Genomic DNA, 16,233 nt, shown 5'->3' with positions numbered 1-16,233 from the left:
TATGTGTACTTAGAAAATATTTATTAACTAAATTAATACTTTATTGTCTCTTTCTGGAGGCCTTACTCTAATACCCATTATTCTCTAGGAAGTCCTCCATATAATATCTGAAGCTTTTGAATTGTCTTACTGCTATATATTACAGATATAGATGCATACAGATATACACAAATAGGTAAAATTCATTTAAGTTACCCCCAATATAAAATGGTTCATATAGGTAATGGGTAATAATAGGCTAAATTGAATATAGTTTCTATAATGTTTTCTCCATGGTAAAACAATATTTTATAAGAAATGAAGAAATAATAATGAAACATGGGGTACCCTGCTTAACATATAATACCAATTCTTGCCCCTAAAGCAGTGTTTCTTTGCTAGATCTCTGGTTGGCAGTCACTTAAAAATAAAAAAAAGTAATAAATTTAGTTTTCCAGAAAGGTCTGGTTTAAGTGCCAATCTCTTTTTCAAAATCTAAGCTTGGATATAGTTCTTTAATGTTGCTGACCACTGTAAGTTGCCATAAATACACCAAGATAAAAGTATCAAGTATTATAAAAGTTTCCTACTATAAAAACAACTTTGGAAAGAGAAAGTAAATTCAAAACAATGCACAATACATTATTATGAGGCTAGAAGATACGTCCATGCCATTGAGCAGTGGTTCTCAGTGGAGCATGTGGGGTGGAGGGTGCCTCCAGGAGACGTTTGGCAATGTCTGAAGACAATTTTGGTTGTTGCAACTAGGGGGTGCTACTGGCAATTATTAGATGAGGCCATGGGGGTTACTAAACATCCTGTAATGTACAGGACACGCCTCACAACAAACACCCAACCCAAAATGTCAGTGCTGAGACCAAGAATTTTGCTGAGTTAGTGAATTTAGAAATCAAGACAGGGGATGGGACCCCTTCAATTGAAAAGTAAATGTAACACATAAAAATACAAACAAACAACTTAGATACCCACACTTACATTAATTTGCTGTTTTTCAACAAGGATATACTTTAGATTACATTTTTTCATAAAATGAATTGATAATGCTGGTGGTGAATCTGGATCAATAGGTGCATAAGCAGCAGGGACTTGGAGAATTCTAAAGAAACAAAGTACAGAGTCAGCACAGAATATCTTTTGAAAACAATCTTACTTTAAGATATCAAATTTTTAGTTCTAAAAAATATTACCCTAAAATCCAAGAGGGTAAGTTTATCCCAGGATGGCAGTAGAGACCAATTTCCCGAATTCCTTGAAAGTCACAATGTAACAGCAGAAAATTTGATAATTCTGAAGCAGCGTTAACCACAGTCTTGTAGGTGTAATAAACTGGAGGTTGGTTGTTACACTCATCAAAACATACAGCTATTTTATCCGAATAACGGGAGGCAGCCTGATGCACCAATTCCTGAAGAGTCATTTCACTGAAGTTTATCTGAACATCACTGGTAGCAAAGAGTTGTACCTATTTCCAGAAATGTTAGGGGGACAATGAGTTTTAGGGAGTTTGCTGGGGGGCGGGAAGTAGAGAAAAAATTCTATACAATCACTCCTCACAAAAATAACTACATCAAAGACACACAGTTAAAGAATCTCTGAACTACCAACTGTCTATGGTAACTTTGCTGAGAACAATGAGGTTGAAATTTTGATACAAGCAACCTAACTCCCTGTCAGAGGTGGAAGAAAATTTGAGAGGGGAATGGTATATACCTAGATGAGGATGAAACAAGCAGAAATGTAGAATTCTCTCAAAACAGAACACAAAGTAAAAAAGAAATGAATAATAATAAATAATTACCCAAAATAAAAGCAAATTTAAAGTACCACATGCTTAATTTTTTCATTTTTCTTCAGTTGTTACAGATTGATTAAAATAAAGTGGTTACAATCCTGCATGGTAACTTTGAAAAGACTAATGCAAATGAAGTCTGCTTTTAGGAACTGAATTTAGGTGAAAGCAAAACCAACCTCTGATAGAAGAGAAAAAACCTTTACATCCATCCAGTTTTAGTCCTGTATATAAAAACTGTGCTTATTATTATTATAACACAGTAAGCCACTTTTATAATTGTTAAGAAGTAAGCTCTTCATACTCTAGTTTGATATTTATTTATTTGTTTTTTTGTTTGGTTTGTTTGACAGCTTGCAGCATCTTAGTTCCCCGACCAGAGATCCAACCCAGGGCCCCAAGAGCGCCAAGTCCTAACCACTGGACCGCCAGGAAATTCCCTCTAGTTTGATTTTTAAATTGTCAATAAGTTCATTTAAATTTAGACTCTAAATATAGTATTACAACTCAATAAAGTATTGTATCAATACAATATTCTCTGGGCTTCTCAATGAAGATTCTATAAAAAGAAAATCTGGGGCTTCCCTGGTGGCGCAGTGGTTAAGAATCTGCCTGCCAATGCAGGGGACACAGGTTAGAGCCCTGGTCCGGGAAGATCTCACATGCCTCGGAGCAACTAAGCCCGTGCGCCACAACTACTGAGCCTGCGTTCTAGAGCCCGCGAGTCACAACTACTGAGCCCGTGCACCACAACTACTGAAGCCCGCATGCCTAGAGCCTGTGCTCTGCAACGAGAAGCCACCGCAATGAGAAGCCCGAGCACCACATCGAAGAGCAGCCCCTGCTCACCGCAACTAGAGAAAGCTCACGCGCAGCAACGAAGACCCAACACAGCCAAAAATAAATAAAATTTAAAAAATTTTTAAAGTTAAAAAAAAGGAAAATCTGAAACAGTATTTCATCAAAGAAACTTTAGGGATGACTGAACAACAACAAAAAATCTTCACAACTCCTAGTATTTCCTTGAAGGTAAAGGTGATTTTTGTTTTCCTGCTGTGAAATTTATTTTCTGGATTTCAAAGCAAATAAGATTTATCAAACAGTCTATTTTAATTATTCAAGTTATTTGTTTATACTTATTTGAACTCATTTCCCTACTGATTCATCCATGTCATTTAATCAATACCAATTACAGAAAATAAAACATTTCTAAAGAGAGCAAAATGAACCAATAACTGCTGACACCCATAAGGTTTGGAAATGCTATGATTTCTAAATACAAAATTTTAAAATATAAAATAACTTTAGTACTTACAGTCTTTTCTATAAATACTAGCTCTTTCTGTGATGCACAAGATAAAATTTGTAAGCTTTCCTCATACACACAAATGACCATTACGTAAGTATAAGGAAAGCTTTTCATAACATGCACTAAAATTATGGGAATGAGTCCACTGTGCAAGTGCAGAAGGGGACCTTCTGCTTCCCTCTCCCCAAATGAATAACAAATTGCCTATACTACAGAATGTATTATACTAAAGCATTTTAACAAAAAGTTATAGTCTACACGGAAAAAAAAAGCATTGTTTTAATGCAAAAACACATCCAGCAGTTAATTTTCCACAGGAGGACAATCTAATTAATATACTATAATCTAAAATCCCTTGACATCAAAGTAAGGGGCAAGATTATAAAATGGATTACATTCTTTTTAAAAAAAGTCTTTTTTATGACAAATTACAAGATTCGCCACACATATCTATACAATAATTAAGATGTTTTTAAACTTTTAATTGCCAGTTTCCCAGTGTCTGCTATAGAGAATTAAGGCAAAATCTATTCTTGTTGTCTAAGGTTTTCATTTTCATTAACTGAATCATAAATACATTCGCTCCAATAGAGAATTTTATAATAACTGGATGCCCAAACATTTCTGGGACCATATAAGAAGGGGGCGGGGGGAAGCAAAATCTGATAAACAGATTATATATGTAATGGGATCATTAAGTTTTAAGATATTTGCTACTTTGTATCTGTAGAGGCTGCTACTTTAGTTATCAGAAGTCTCAGGGGCTCTTCCTAGGTTATTGGCTATTTTAAAGACATAAATAATCTAAAAACTTTATTTTCCCGTATCCACCGGCTTCTTAACTTTCACTAAGCAACTACGTTTAATAACAATGCACTTTATACCTTCCAACACATTTTTTCAATTGCTTTTCGAAACCACGCTAACAAGACAGGGTAGGCTTATTTCCATTCGAAATAAGGAGCAGAGGGTCTAAGGCAGGGTGAGGGGAGAGCACACGGGTCAAGTTCAGCTTTTGCACCACTCCATCCCTCCAGACACCACTGATTCAACTCCGAGGCCAGGCGGTTGCCCGGAAGCTAAGCAAACCTGTGCGCAGTCAGCCGCAGGCGTCTTCGTACTTCGCTTCCCTCGCACGTGTCCCCAGTGGATACCGCCTCCTGCCGAGACCCACTCAGAAGGCGTAGGGGTGAGGGGGTAGCGGGGAGGTCCGAGCCCGTCCGGACCTTCTCCCGACAATCCAACCCCAACACTTCTTCACATACAGCGAATAAACCAACACCTTAAAGCCGGCCCACCGCGCAGCCCACCGGGCTCTCGGCTTCCTAGAAATCTTCCCCGTCGCCTTGCTGACGTCAGCACGAGCGACCCGGGGCAAGCAGCGTCCTGCTGCCCCGCCCCTTCCCGGAGCTGCGGAGTCAATGCGAGAGAAGTGTTGGCTGCTTTGCTGGCGGGTCTCGTTTCAGATCTCAGGTGCGGCCTTGCTGGGTTTTGGACAGGGTTTGCAAGGACTTTGAAGTTGACCCGGTTGGAGTCGTACCCTTTCATATTTGCCAAGAAACTCCGGGCAAGAAACCTTAATTCCAAGCAGGTGTCTCCTCGTTCACAAAGTGGGGATAAAGATATTCCGTAGAGTTAACGTGAAGAGCGATGAAATCATTGTGAAATAAGAGTGACTGGACTTCATGCGTTGGACTTTTTTTTATAACCTGCCCTACACTGTGGGGAACTGTTCAACAATAAAGCCTGCAAACGAAGTCTCTGTCATAAGTAGGCTGACATTTTAATTGGAAGAGATGAATTTAAACGGTAACTAAGAAAATTTTAACTTTCAAACAGCTATAAAGAAAACAGGTCTGAGGAGAGTTACTTAAGCTATACGCTGAATAAAAATCTGTTTTTAAGGGAATTTTAGTTGGAGGCGTTTAAGTTAGTTATCTAAAATGTCAACAGCAATAATAGTGATATTTTTTAAAGCTACTGTGCCGGTAGCAGAGAGGAAATTGAAACCGAGTCCCCCCTACCGAGTTTATGATTAATCTCTCCCTCCACAACTGTATTCCCTTTCTTGTCCCCTCTGACCTCAATCCTGTGTTAACTGAACACTAATCAAAGTCAGATGAGTAAGACTGCTGTTGTTGATAACATCGTTAATGTACTAAAATTGCTGTTGTAGATATATGCATCATCATTAACATACAAACTCAGGATGTTCCTCCAAGGCAAGATGAGCTCACAGACCTGTATCACCTGGCCAGAATCATAAACTGGAGACAACCTGACTCACAAAACCATGATTAAGAAATGTAAGAAGACTGTGATTAACCCCAGTTTCTTTGTTCTTCCCCTTTAAAAAGTCCCTAACTCAAAGACCAAGATGGGGTGGATCTGAGATCTATCTCCCACTTTCTTGCTTGGCACCCTGCAAATAAACCCGTACTTTGCTGCAAACACCTGCTGTCAAAGAGTTTGGCTTTCTGCACCCCGCACGCAGGATCCCTTGCTCAGTTACAAAGTGATCAGGGTTTTGGTTTTGTTTTGGCTAGGGGAAGGACTGAGGAGGCAGCCGGGCATCAATAAACGATACATGAAAAGGCATAGGTTGCTTTCGTGTCCTTAGGTGTTGGTGGCAAGGAACTGTAGCAGTAATCCAAGCAAGACATACCTCCACTTGCCCATGAGACTTTCACCAAGTTGTACTATGGGTCTTTTATTTGGGGAGGGGCCACTCAAAGGTGTCTCTTTGTTTCTATATTTGGGAATGACACCATTATCCACCCAGTGAGACAGTAAAGAAACCCTAGATATCCACTCCCACCCAACTTCTTTTTTACCCTCCTGTATGCAATTAGATCCTACGTCCTCTACTCCCCAATCTCTAGACCAATGCCCAGCTGTCTATATCAGAATCGCTTGTGGTAATGTTAAACAACACAGATTCCAGATTCCTGGATCTCCATCCCAAGAGGCTCTGAATTCATTTTCTAGTGATGGAGGGGCCTGCAATCTGCATTCCTCCCCTGCCCCCCATCTGCATTCTTTAAATGATAACATCGTCATCTCCACTACTGCTATCTTAGTTCAGGTCTTCTTGGTCAGTGTTTCCCTAAAGCCCTTCCAGTCTTGCTTGGCTACAGTAGACTCTGAACTGCTGCCAGGATAATGTCTGTTTCATTATTGAAAATATCATTTTTCAATTCTGATATTAATGATAGCTTTTTTAGTTTTTTTCCCCCCTTGCAGTCTCTATTTCTTCTGTCGGTTTTGGATTCTTTCATGTTAGAGGCTTCCACGGGTGTCTGGTAATAATCATTGATTATCTGATCATATTTAAAAGTGGGCATTTAAAAGCTGATTGGAAGCTCTGAATCCGTGGAGCAAGTGTTTTGAAAATCAAGTGAGAGAAAAGGGCTGCAGGGGTGGGAGGAGGGTCTCAGAATTCAGTATAAAATTTTTCACTTAATTCTATTCCAGGTGCCTGATGTCCTCCAAAGACCCTCTGTTTTACTCTCTCCCAAACAAAACGGCCTTCAGAGTTAAGCTTAAGGGTGATGGGAGGTAGCATAAGGGTATAACTCATTCCTAAGTGAATTTCCAATCCTTTTAGTTACCATCTTTACCCCTGCTTCCAAATGCCAGTTTCTCAGTTTTTAAGGGTGCTCTATGATGTAAATAGGATTGCTTATTGGCTTTGCTCACCGCTGGTTTAGTCTAGCTTTTCCAAATCAGCTGAGCCCTTTGCTTTTTTGCTTTTTTAAAAAAATAAATGAGTTTGTTTATTTATTTATTTATTGGCCGCGCCATGTGGCATGCGGGATCTTAGTTCCCCAATCAGGGATTGAACCCATGCCCCCTGCAGTAGAAGCGCAGAGTCCTAACCACTGGACCGCCCAGGAATTCCCTGAGCCCTTTGCTTTTGATTTTAAAATTTTGTTTCTGTTATCTCTTTCGCTCTATCCTTGAGAGTTTGTGACTCTAAAAATCCCTTCACTGTCATTTTCAGGGGGTCTAAGAGGGAGCAAATGTAGACGACTATGTTCATTTTTACCTGGTAATCTAGAGCGATCATTCTAAAACATACACCAGAGCAGTAACAGCATTCTCCTGCTTAAGAAGCTTCAGTGGCCTCTCATTGCCTGGATGACATTCAGATTCTAGCAAGGTAAACAAGATAGTTCGTTATCTTTCTAGCCTAATCCCTCACAGTTGGCTACTGCTTCCTCACCCCATGCTCCACATTCCCCACACCTGGTACTGTAAGAGCCAGCTATAATAAGACCCTAGTAAGTCTTCTGAGCCTACCAAGCCCTTATCAAGTTTCCACACCTGTGCTCTGGCTGAGTCACAGGCTGAAAAACCCTTTCCCTCCCCACACCTGCTTGATCAACATTTATTCCTCTTATGAAAACAGTTCTAACATCACCTCCTCAATGCCTTTCTTCAAGCCTTGTATGAGAATTTACCTATCCTCCTCCAACCCCCATCCCATAAACCTAGCATACTGCTGGGAAAATCAATTTGCCATGGGCCTCGAGTGTCCCTGCAAATTTTTGCTGGGTACGCAAAGAATGCAAGGTACTGACTGCTCTTTATCCAGGTCATTTTTCAGGGCTGTTGGGGGTGATCAATCTTCAGAGCTGAGGTAATGTCTTCCCCAAGCAGCAAGCTTTCTTCCACTTACTGTAAAAGGAATGAATCCCCCCAAACTTAGTATTCCTTTCCTGTAACGCAACCCACTGTGTGTGCAGACATCCATCTATGTCTATCTTAGTTACCCGAGGGGGACTTAGGAGGCATGGAGAATTGACAGACATGAAGCTCCGGCTACTGCTTTTGCCATGAGTAATGAAGTTCTCTTTGACTCAGGAATCTCATGTCCGCTACCACGAAACAGTAACAAACTGGCTTATTAGATTTTAAACAGGGTACAAGCCTTCCCAAACGGTGACTTACACTTCTCATAGAACCTGTAACAGCTGCATTATTTCCAAGTCTGTCTTCATTTAATCCCTTCTTGACAGCAGAGATTCATGTGTTTTGCACCTGTTTCCTGAACTATCTTTTTACTGTTCCCCATCTATTTACTACATCATTCCAATTCCCAACAAGTATCAAATGCCTGCCCCAGTACCTTGCTGATCCTTTGCACATTTATTGGTACATTCTCATTTCACTGCTTCTCTTCAGCTACTTCCCAACTCATCTCTCAGTTGTCAATGTCATTGTTTCTTTTGAAAATAAAAATTATTTCAAAAATAATTTTGAGGGACTTCCCTGGAGGTCCTGTGGTTAAGGCTCTGCGTTTCTACTGCAAGGGGCACGGGTTCGAACTTTGGTCGGGGAAGGTCCCGCATGCCACGCAGCACGGCCAAAATAAATAAATTAAAAAAATAAAAAATACGCTTAAAAAATTTCTAAACAACAACAACAAAAAAATTTGAAAACCTTTGAGCCTACCCCAAGACAAGGTTAGGTCCCTGTTATGTGCTCTGGTAGCACTGTAGCCCACATCACATTTGGGACAAGAGTGTGTGATTTACTCTAAGGGAGCTCAGCTGCCCATGGGTTTATTCAGGTTTGGCATTTTTGTCAGGTGATTGTGAAAGAACGGAGGGATGAGGGAAGTTAGGCTCTTTGCAAGAGTGAGCCCGTTCGAGTTCTCTAGAGGGAATTCCCTGGCGGTCCAGTGGTTAGGATTCTGCGCTGCCACTGCAGAGGACATGGGTTCGATACCTGGTTGGGGAACTAAGATCCTGCATGCCGTGGCCAAAAAAAAAAATTGATGTTGCAGTCTTGAAACAGGTTGGAGACTCTGGTAGGGTTTCTAGGGTGCGGTCTTGAGAATTCTATCTTCTTCTGGAAACCTCAGTCTTTACTCTTAAGGCCTTCAACTGACTGGATGAGGCACACCCACATTACGGAGGGTAATCTGCTTTACTCACAGCCTACTGATTTACACGTTCATCCCAGGTAAAAAAAAATACCTTCCAGGCAACGTCTAGACTGGTGTTTGAACAACATGGCACCAAAGCCTAGCCAAACTGAAACATAAAATTAACCATCACATCTAACATACCAGCAGTGGAGCCAAACAAGCAATCTTCAATGATTGAGGTAGAGTGCAGGCACCCACTTGCGTCTCCGTTGTGTAATCATTTTCTGTTTGTCATAGTGCAGTGAGAAATTCTGATTCACTTTGTTATAAAGCAGAAACTAATGCACCATTGTAAAGCAATTATACTCCAATAAAGATGTTAAAAAAAAAAAAGAAATTCTAAAAAGGTTAAAAGCATTGGTTCCTGCCATCCAACAAATTCTCAGCTACATGAGAAGACAATTTCTGCACACAAAAACATAAATTTACATGGCATTTTTTGCAGTTTTCTCTAAAATGTCTGAATGAGCAGTTTTTTTCTGAGAGGGCTGGATTTTCTTTTTGACCTCTTTATGAAACATGAAGGCAATTTTCCTTAGAGGAGTTGACTACACCCTACTTGAAACCCTAAGAAAGGCATCAGAAACTCAAGTACTTGAGTTAATCATATTAATAGGATGAACTTAAGTCTACCTGTCAGAGCAAACTTTGCTAGATTCCAGGGAAGAAAGAGAGATAACATCTAAAGTTGGTACAGTAAGAAGTAAATAGTATGAGCTAATTGTTTAAAACATAGAGATTAACAACAGAAAAAATATTTAAATGTGGATGCACTACAGAGGACTGGAGAGGGCAGTGACCTCTTTATTTTCTTCATTTTTAACTATATGCATGTATTATTTTGATAGTTTTTTTTAGAGGTAGGACCCTGGTATCTTTGTTTTTAAACAGACTGTTTTTTAAAGTAGTTTTAGGTTCATAGCAAAATTGAGCAGAAGGTACAGAGTTCCCATATGCCCCCTACCCCCGCATAAAATAATCTTCCCCGTTATTAATATCCCCCCCCCGGAAGTAGTCCATTTGTTACAGGTGATCATTACACTGACACATCATTATCACCCAAAATTTATAGTTTACATTAGGGTTCATTCTTGGTGTCATACATTCTACAGGTTTGGACAAATATATAATGACATGTATCCACCATCATAGTAACATACAAAATATGTTCACTATCCTAAAAATCCCCTGTGCTTCACCTATTCATCCCTCTCCCCACCAGCTCCTGGCAACCACTGATGTTTGTTGTTTTTTTTTTTTTTTTGCGGTACGTGGGCCTCTCACTGCCGTGGCCTCTTCCGTTGCGGAGCACAGGCTCCGGATGCGCAGTCTCCGCGGCATGTGGGATCTTCCCGGACCGGGGCACGAACCCGTGTCCCCTGCATCGGCAGGCGGACTGTCAACCACTCTCAACCACTGCGCCACCAGGCAAGCCCACCACTGATCTTTTTTATTCTCTCCATAGTTTTGCCTTTTCCAGAATGTCATATAGTTGGAATCATACAGTATGTACTCTTTTCAGATAGGCTTCTTTCACTTAGTAATATCCATTTAAGTTCCCTCCACATCTTTTCATGGCTTGACAGCTCATTTCTTCTCAGACTGAATAATATTCCATTGTCTGGATGTACCACAGTTTATTCATGTACCTACTTTATTTTTATTTTTAAAAGTACTCCTCCCCAACATACACACGCAGTTTGGGAATCTAAGCCTCCTCTTCTGTGACACCTTCCCTATTCTTGCTAGTGTCTCCACAGAACTTGGCACTAACATAGCGCTTACTTAGCACTGCATTTCTATTTACTTTATTTGTCCCTCCTACTCAGCCAGCAGTTTTGCCTGGTTCATAAGAGATGGTCTATTTACTGAAATGCCTGAACCAGAGAAATAAGATATGACTAGCTGGCGCCAAGAATGGATCCTGGATGTGACTGTCACTGTGCTGTTCACTATAATGCAGTACCTGAAAGTCACTATTTAGAAAAAGTACACACACATATTTCAATGTACTCATTACATGTATTTGTCACCAACGCATCACAAGGAAGTCACAAAAAGTAGGCTTAGTTTAGTTCACAATATAGATCCTGTGAAAACACATTTCTCATTTGCTCTGCAGTTTACAATATCTATAAAAATTTAAAGCAGTTAAACAACATTTGAGATTACACTGGTATAAAATTGTAATTCATACTTCAGAAACTTGTGAAATAAAAGGCCATGATGGAGAAAGAGTAAGAAATCTGTAGAATTACCAAACTGTCACAGTATCATTTTCCTTTATAAAAGCATCTCAATAAAACAAAACTATGGAAAACACAAAAGTCATATCAGAGATTTTGGTTTAGTACTTTCCCTGAGTCTCTTGTTTTTAAAAAAATCAAAGTAAGGCTGGTTCAAAACTGACCCATAAGGTCTTGCCTCCTCCATATGCTGCCATGAGGAATACATTTAAGGCAAGAGGCTATACACACAAATGGTCCCAGGGCTTTATTCAGATGCCAGTTTGCTTGTGGTGCCACCACAGGGTTATCTGACCCACTGCTGCCCGCTGCACATGGGCTTAAAGAGCTGTCAACGTTTTCTCTTGGCCTGCCATGATACAACACATGAGACTAACTACCAAATGAAGACAAAAGATTATGGTTATTAATAAATATTACAATTCCAGGTGGATTTGGACACTATGTACACCAAATCATAGTAATAACACAGAAACAAACTTTTATGTTTTCAAAATCTTACATAAACAAGGGTTGAGGGCAAGTCATTTTAAAGTTTTAAATCTCAGATGTTAAAAAACAAAAACCTTTAAAAAAATCTAATTCATTAGATCCCAATAAAACAAAGTAGAAAAAGTGATACATTGATGCTCAGAATTAGATGAGCATGCTAACTGAAAAAAGTTGTTGTCTCCTTGTTCCATAAAATTGGCCCCTACAATGTTTCTACTTGATCATCTCATTGCATACACAGTATATTTGCAAGTGATCAAGCACTTCATTAAAAAAGCATATAATCAAATTAAGGATAAAAGGTTTGTTAGAATCTAAAGAATTATTTTTTACTTCAAATGTACCAGGTTACTTGCTGGGCTTCTACTATAAGGGCACTAAGTAGTATGGATCATACTTTCTAGTCAAATGTAGGAAAATATTTTGCACAGCCATGTTTTTACAGTCATTCTCAGAGCATCTCAAAGATAGGTTGCAAATTACTGCTGTATGTCTCCCTCTTGAAATCTCAATTGCAGACCAACGGCCAACATTTCAAAAGCTAATAATCATGCACTGTCTTAAAACTGAGGGGTGGAATAATGGCTCTAACCACCAAAATAACTGCTGCAAGTTATTTAATTTAGTAATATAAGCACCTCATTGCACAGGTGGGGAAAGTGAGGCACAAAAAGGTGTTTCTTCTGTTTTTTGTTTTTTTTAAAGAGAACTCTTGATGCTAGGTAACTTTGGGGTATAATGGATTCAAGGTTTGCATGAAATGTTATACTTAACTCACATGTCCTGTTTGCATCACAACACCTTAGTCTAACCTCTTGCAAACTCTTTAAAGCATGGACCTGGCAAATGCCACTGACCACCTACCTTCTCTGACCAGGTGAAAAAGGCTAGCCAATGCTTGAGCAAAAAAAAAGAATACCACATATTGTTGTTTTATATGTAATTAGCAAGGTTCAATTATGAAAATATTCCATAACTGAATTTCCATAACTCTCAAACATTCCACAAAATTCTCTAAGAACCTGTGGGAGAGTAGAGTACCTGGCAATCCTCTCTTGAACAGAAATTTACCGATTCGTTGCATTACTGTTGATGATCTGAAGTTAAATGTATACGATTTCTAAAAATAAAAGTACTAAACTACTAAATAAAACTGAAAGGATCATCCAAGTTCCTAGATAATACCAAAATATTTATCTAGGATTACTAAAGAAATCATAGCACTTTGGTACCCTTTTCAGAGAAAAATCTCAAAACTTATAACACAAGCATGTGGCATTTCACACTGTACCGAGTAACAGTAAATGGAGGTGTAACCATTATAACTTCTCCACTAACTTTGTGTTTTGAAACATCGTGTCTGCCCCTAGCAGCTACCATTCCAGTTCCACAGGGTATTTTCCAGTCAGACAAGCTGTACAGTGATCGTTCTTTTCAAAACATTCCAGACCATTCCCATTTTCTTGAACAATAACATCTTCCTTTGTACAATGACCGTTCTTTTCAAAACTTTCCAGACCATTCCCATTTTCTTGAACCATAATATCTTGCCTTTTCACTTTCTGTTTTTTAAATATTATCCCTTCTTGTACAGATGCAACCAGTCCTTCTACTGACAGATACACAACACTGTTTGCTCCTACAGGGGAAAGACAGGGAAAAAGGTCATGAGACTTCCTTTGGAAAGGAAGAATTGCCTTAACAGAGAATAGTTACAAACAGAAAAACATAAGCCAAAATAAAAATTTCTCCTTTAGCCCCTATCTCTCTCTCTTTTTTTTTAATTTTTAAAAATTTATTTATTTATTTTTTGGTTGCGTGGCTTGTGGGATCTTAGTTCCCTGACCCAGGACTGAACCCAGGCCCTCGGCAGTGAGAGCTGGAGTCCTAACCACTGGACCACCAGGTAATTTTCTCCATTAGCCTCTCTTAAAAAAAAAAGGCGGGGGTGGTGGTGGCTGGAGAATCAGTAAAACTCAGGGCCTTTATTATTATCTTTTTAATTTTAAATTGGAATTTAAGGGATAACAATTTAAAATAGCAGTGGAGGATTTAAGTCTACAATGGCTTCAGAAGGCTTTAGGAGTCATTTTCTTGAATAACAGATCTTGAAGTCCGAAAGACTTCAAATTTAAGCTCAAGGTCACTTACTTTTCCTAAGACTTTTTTTTCAGCTATCAGATAAGGGAAATATTGCCTAATTGTAGCAGTTTTGTGATGTTATTATGATAATATAGATATGTTCCTGGCAAAGAGTGAGTGCTCACAATATATCAGTTGGCTGACATTCAAAATATTTAACTGGGGGGCTTCCCTGGTGGCACAGTGGTTGAGAGTCCGCCTGCCGATGCAGGGGACACGGGTTCGTGCCCCGGTCCGCGAAGATCCCACATGCCGTGGAGCGGCTGGGCCCGTGAGCCATGGCGGCTGAGCCTGCACGTCCGAAGCCTGTGCTCCGCAACGGGAGAGGTCACAACAGTGAGAGGCCCGCGTAACGCAAAAAAAAAAAAAAAAAAAAAATTTAACTGGGGACTTCCCTGGTGGCACAGTGGTTAAGAATCCGCCTGCCAATGCAGGGGACATGGGTTCAAGCCCTGGTCCGGGAAGATCCCACATGCCGCGGAGCAACTAAGCTCATGCGCCACAACTACTGAAGCCCGTGCGCCTAGAGCCCGTGCTCTGCAACAAGAGAAGCCACCGCAATGAGAAGCCCGCGCACCGCAACAAAGAGTAGCCCCCGCTTGCCGCAGCTAGAGAAAAGCCCGCACACAGCAACGAAGACCCAACGCAGCCAAAAATAAAATATAAATAAATAAATAAATTTACAAAAAAAAATTTAACTGGTAAGGTACAGGTATGACCAGTCAAGAGAAACAACAGCTGTAAACAATCAGTGTGGAGGTACCATACATGGATGAACATGTATGTGATATTTATAGTTTATACCTCACCTGAATTTGAAAGGCAAATGTCTTATCAAGGATAACCTCCATCTCCAAGACTTCTGACCTCATTATTAAAGATAAGCCTACATAAGCTTTTCACTTTTTGATTTGTACTCACATCCAAATTATTCTATTAGAATCTGTGGTGAAATTACTTTTGTTTTTCTTCTGATCTGACCTTTGGGAGGCTTTAACTGATTAGCAGTTTTCTCTACTAGGAAAGCCTTTCTTCCTTCTTCTCTGATCTCACCTTAGCCTAGGTGTCCATCACGGCATTCACTATGGTGTCCACACATATCAGGCTCTTTCACTATTCATCTGCTCAACACATACAACATTTACTTTCAATAAACACTGAACACTATTTTTTATTAAAAGTGTAAAGATTGACAAGCTTGGATTTTCTGTTAATAAATGAATAAAGATAAAAGTTTATAGAAATTGTAATACCTACCTAGATGATCTGAGATATGCTCAAATTCTGGTTTATTGGCAATAAGCTCTTCTTTTGTTGGTATGTTTATTCCCATGAAGCATGGATATCTAATTGGTGGTGAAGCTACGCGAATGTGTACCTTGGAAAGAAAGCATTTCACACATTCATTAGTTTGACATTCACTGTAAGAACAATTATGCAAAATTCTGTCATTGACAAATACAACATAAAATTGTTTTACAGAATACTTTAACAACATACGGGTAATAAAGCATACTAAAAAATTTCTTTCACTATAATAGGTGGAAAAGAATCCTATAAAATCATGTGATATAGATATAGAACTCCAGTGTTCTAAAAGTAATTCTACTTTTAGAATTAATTCATTACCAAGAATCCTACTTGAGCAGCCCTGTCCTAGACTCCAAAGTGTCCTGAACAAGAATTTCAAAATGTTAGTCACTTGTAAAGGGTTCTTTTTACAGAGATGCCCATTGTTTCCTTCTGTCACCTACTAACAAGCACATTTCTTTCTTCTGATCTGTCATTTCTCATTTATTATATTCCTAGGACCATCTTCATTTTTTCCTCTAACACTTGAATGACACTTTTGCCTACCTCTTATTTAACCTTTTTAAAAAGAAAAATAACATCTACCAGGATATAATAAAAACCTTACTACTACTACAAAGAGCTGTGTTTGTCTATTTTTTTATCTATCATTATTTTCTGCCTTTTGTCAGGAACATTTACACAGCTGTAATCAGTGTCTACATTTACTTTTTACCTTTCTTGTAACAGCAAAGATTTTCCCATGTTTTGCAGTCTTCATAATTATAGTTTTTAATGGTTGCATCGTATTTCATCATACTGATGTATCAATTTACTAAATTATTTCCTGCTGGTAGATATATGAGCTATTTCCAGTTCTTTGTTTGTTTATTTGTGTCTATTCTTTTTTACTATTGTAATGCTTTCTAAATAGACTGTCATACTGCTTTCTATACCATTTTCTCCACAATAGATTTTATTTCTAAATCTGATCAACTATTAGCTGTAAATGACAGCTCACTTCAGTAAT

At 39.1% G+C, this 16,233-nt stretch overlaps 2 protein-coding genes and 1 long non-coding RNA gene across 8 annotated transcripts in view; 1 reads left to right on the top strand and 2 right to left on the bottom strand.

The window, feature by feature from the left end:
* AASDH (aminoadipate-semialdehyde dehydrogenase) overlaps positions 1 to 4,458 on the bottom strand; it is a 35,398-nt gene extending 30,940 nt beyond the window's left edge. Inside the window, exons 1-3 of one of the 5 annotated variants that reach the window (XM_027102867.1) lie at positions 3,983 to 4,458; positions 1,188 to 1,462; positions 976 to 1,096 (exon numbers count right to left, since the gene is read on the bottom strand). In XM_027102867.1, the coding sequence (XP_026958668.1) occupies positions 976 to 1,096; positions 1,188 to 1,462; positions 3,983 to 3,994 (408 nt within the window). In that variant the 5' untranslated portion in view covers positions 3,995 to 4,458. The remainder of the gene's footprint in view (positions 1 to 975; positions 1,097 to 1,187; positions 1,463 to 3,982) is intronic. The other 4 variants (XM_027102864.1, XM_027102865.1, XM_027102866.1 and 1 more) reach the window with 4 other exon arrangements.
* Positions 4,459 to 4,577: 119 nt separating this feature from the next.
* On the top strand, positions 4,578 to 5,549 carry LOC113618759 (uncharacterized). Its single transcript, XR_003432106.1, has 2 exons — positions 4,578 to 4,907; positions 5,275 to 5,549. It is a non-coding gene; the product is annotated as an uncharacterized LOC113618759 (long non-coding RNA).
* Positions 5,550 to 11,201: 5,652 nt separating this feature from the next.
* The window catches only part of PPAT (phosphoribosyl pyrophosphate amidotransferase), a 36,670-nt gene continuing 31,638 nt past the window's right edge, over positions 11,202 to 16,233 (bottom strand). Inside the window, exons 10-12 of one of the 2 annotated variants that reach the window (XM_027102861.1) lie at positions 15,171 to 15,291; positions 13,323 to 13,410; positions 11,202 to 11,628 (exon numbers count right to left, since the gene is read on the bottom strand). In XM_027102861.1, coding sequence (XP_026958662.1) covers positions 11,433 to 11,628; positions 13,323 to 13,410; positions 15,171 to 15,291 — 405 coding nt within the window. In that variant the 3' untranslated portion in view covers positions 11,202 to 11,432. Of the gene's footprint in view, positions 11,629 to 11,663; positions 13,411 to 15,170; positions 15,292 to 16,233 lie in introns of those variants that run through there. The other variant, XM_027102863.1, reaches the window with a different exon arrangement.

Source organism: Aethalodelphis obliquidens, unplaced genomic scaffold (assembly GCF_003676395.1).
Source record: "Aethalodelphis obliquidens isolate GAN/ISIS:26980383/991018 unplaced genomic scaffold, ASM367639v1 scaffold6, whole genome shotgun sequence".
Lineage (NCBI taxonomy): Eukaryota > Metazoa > Chordata > Mammalia > Artiodactyla > Delphinidae > Aethalodelphis > Aethalodelphis obliquidens.
The sequence above is the reverse complement of the archived record's forward strand: the minus strand, read 5'-3'. Positions and strand labels throughout refer to the sequence as shown.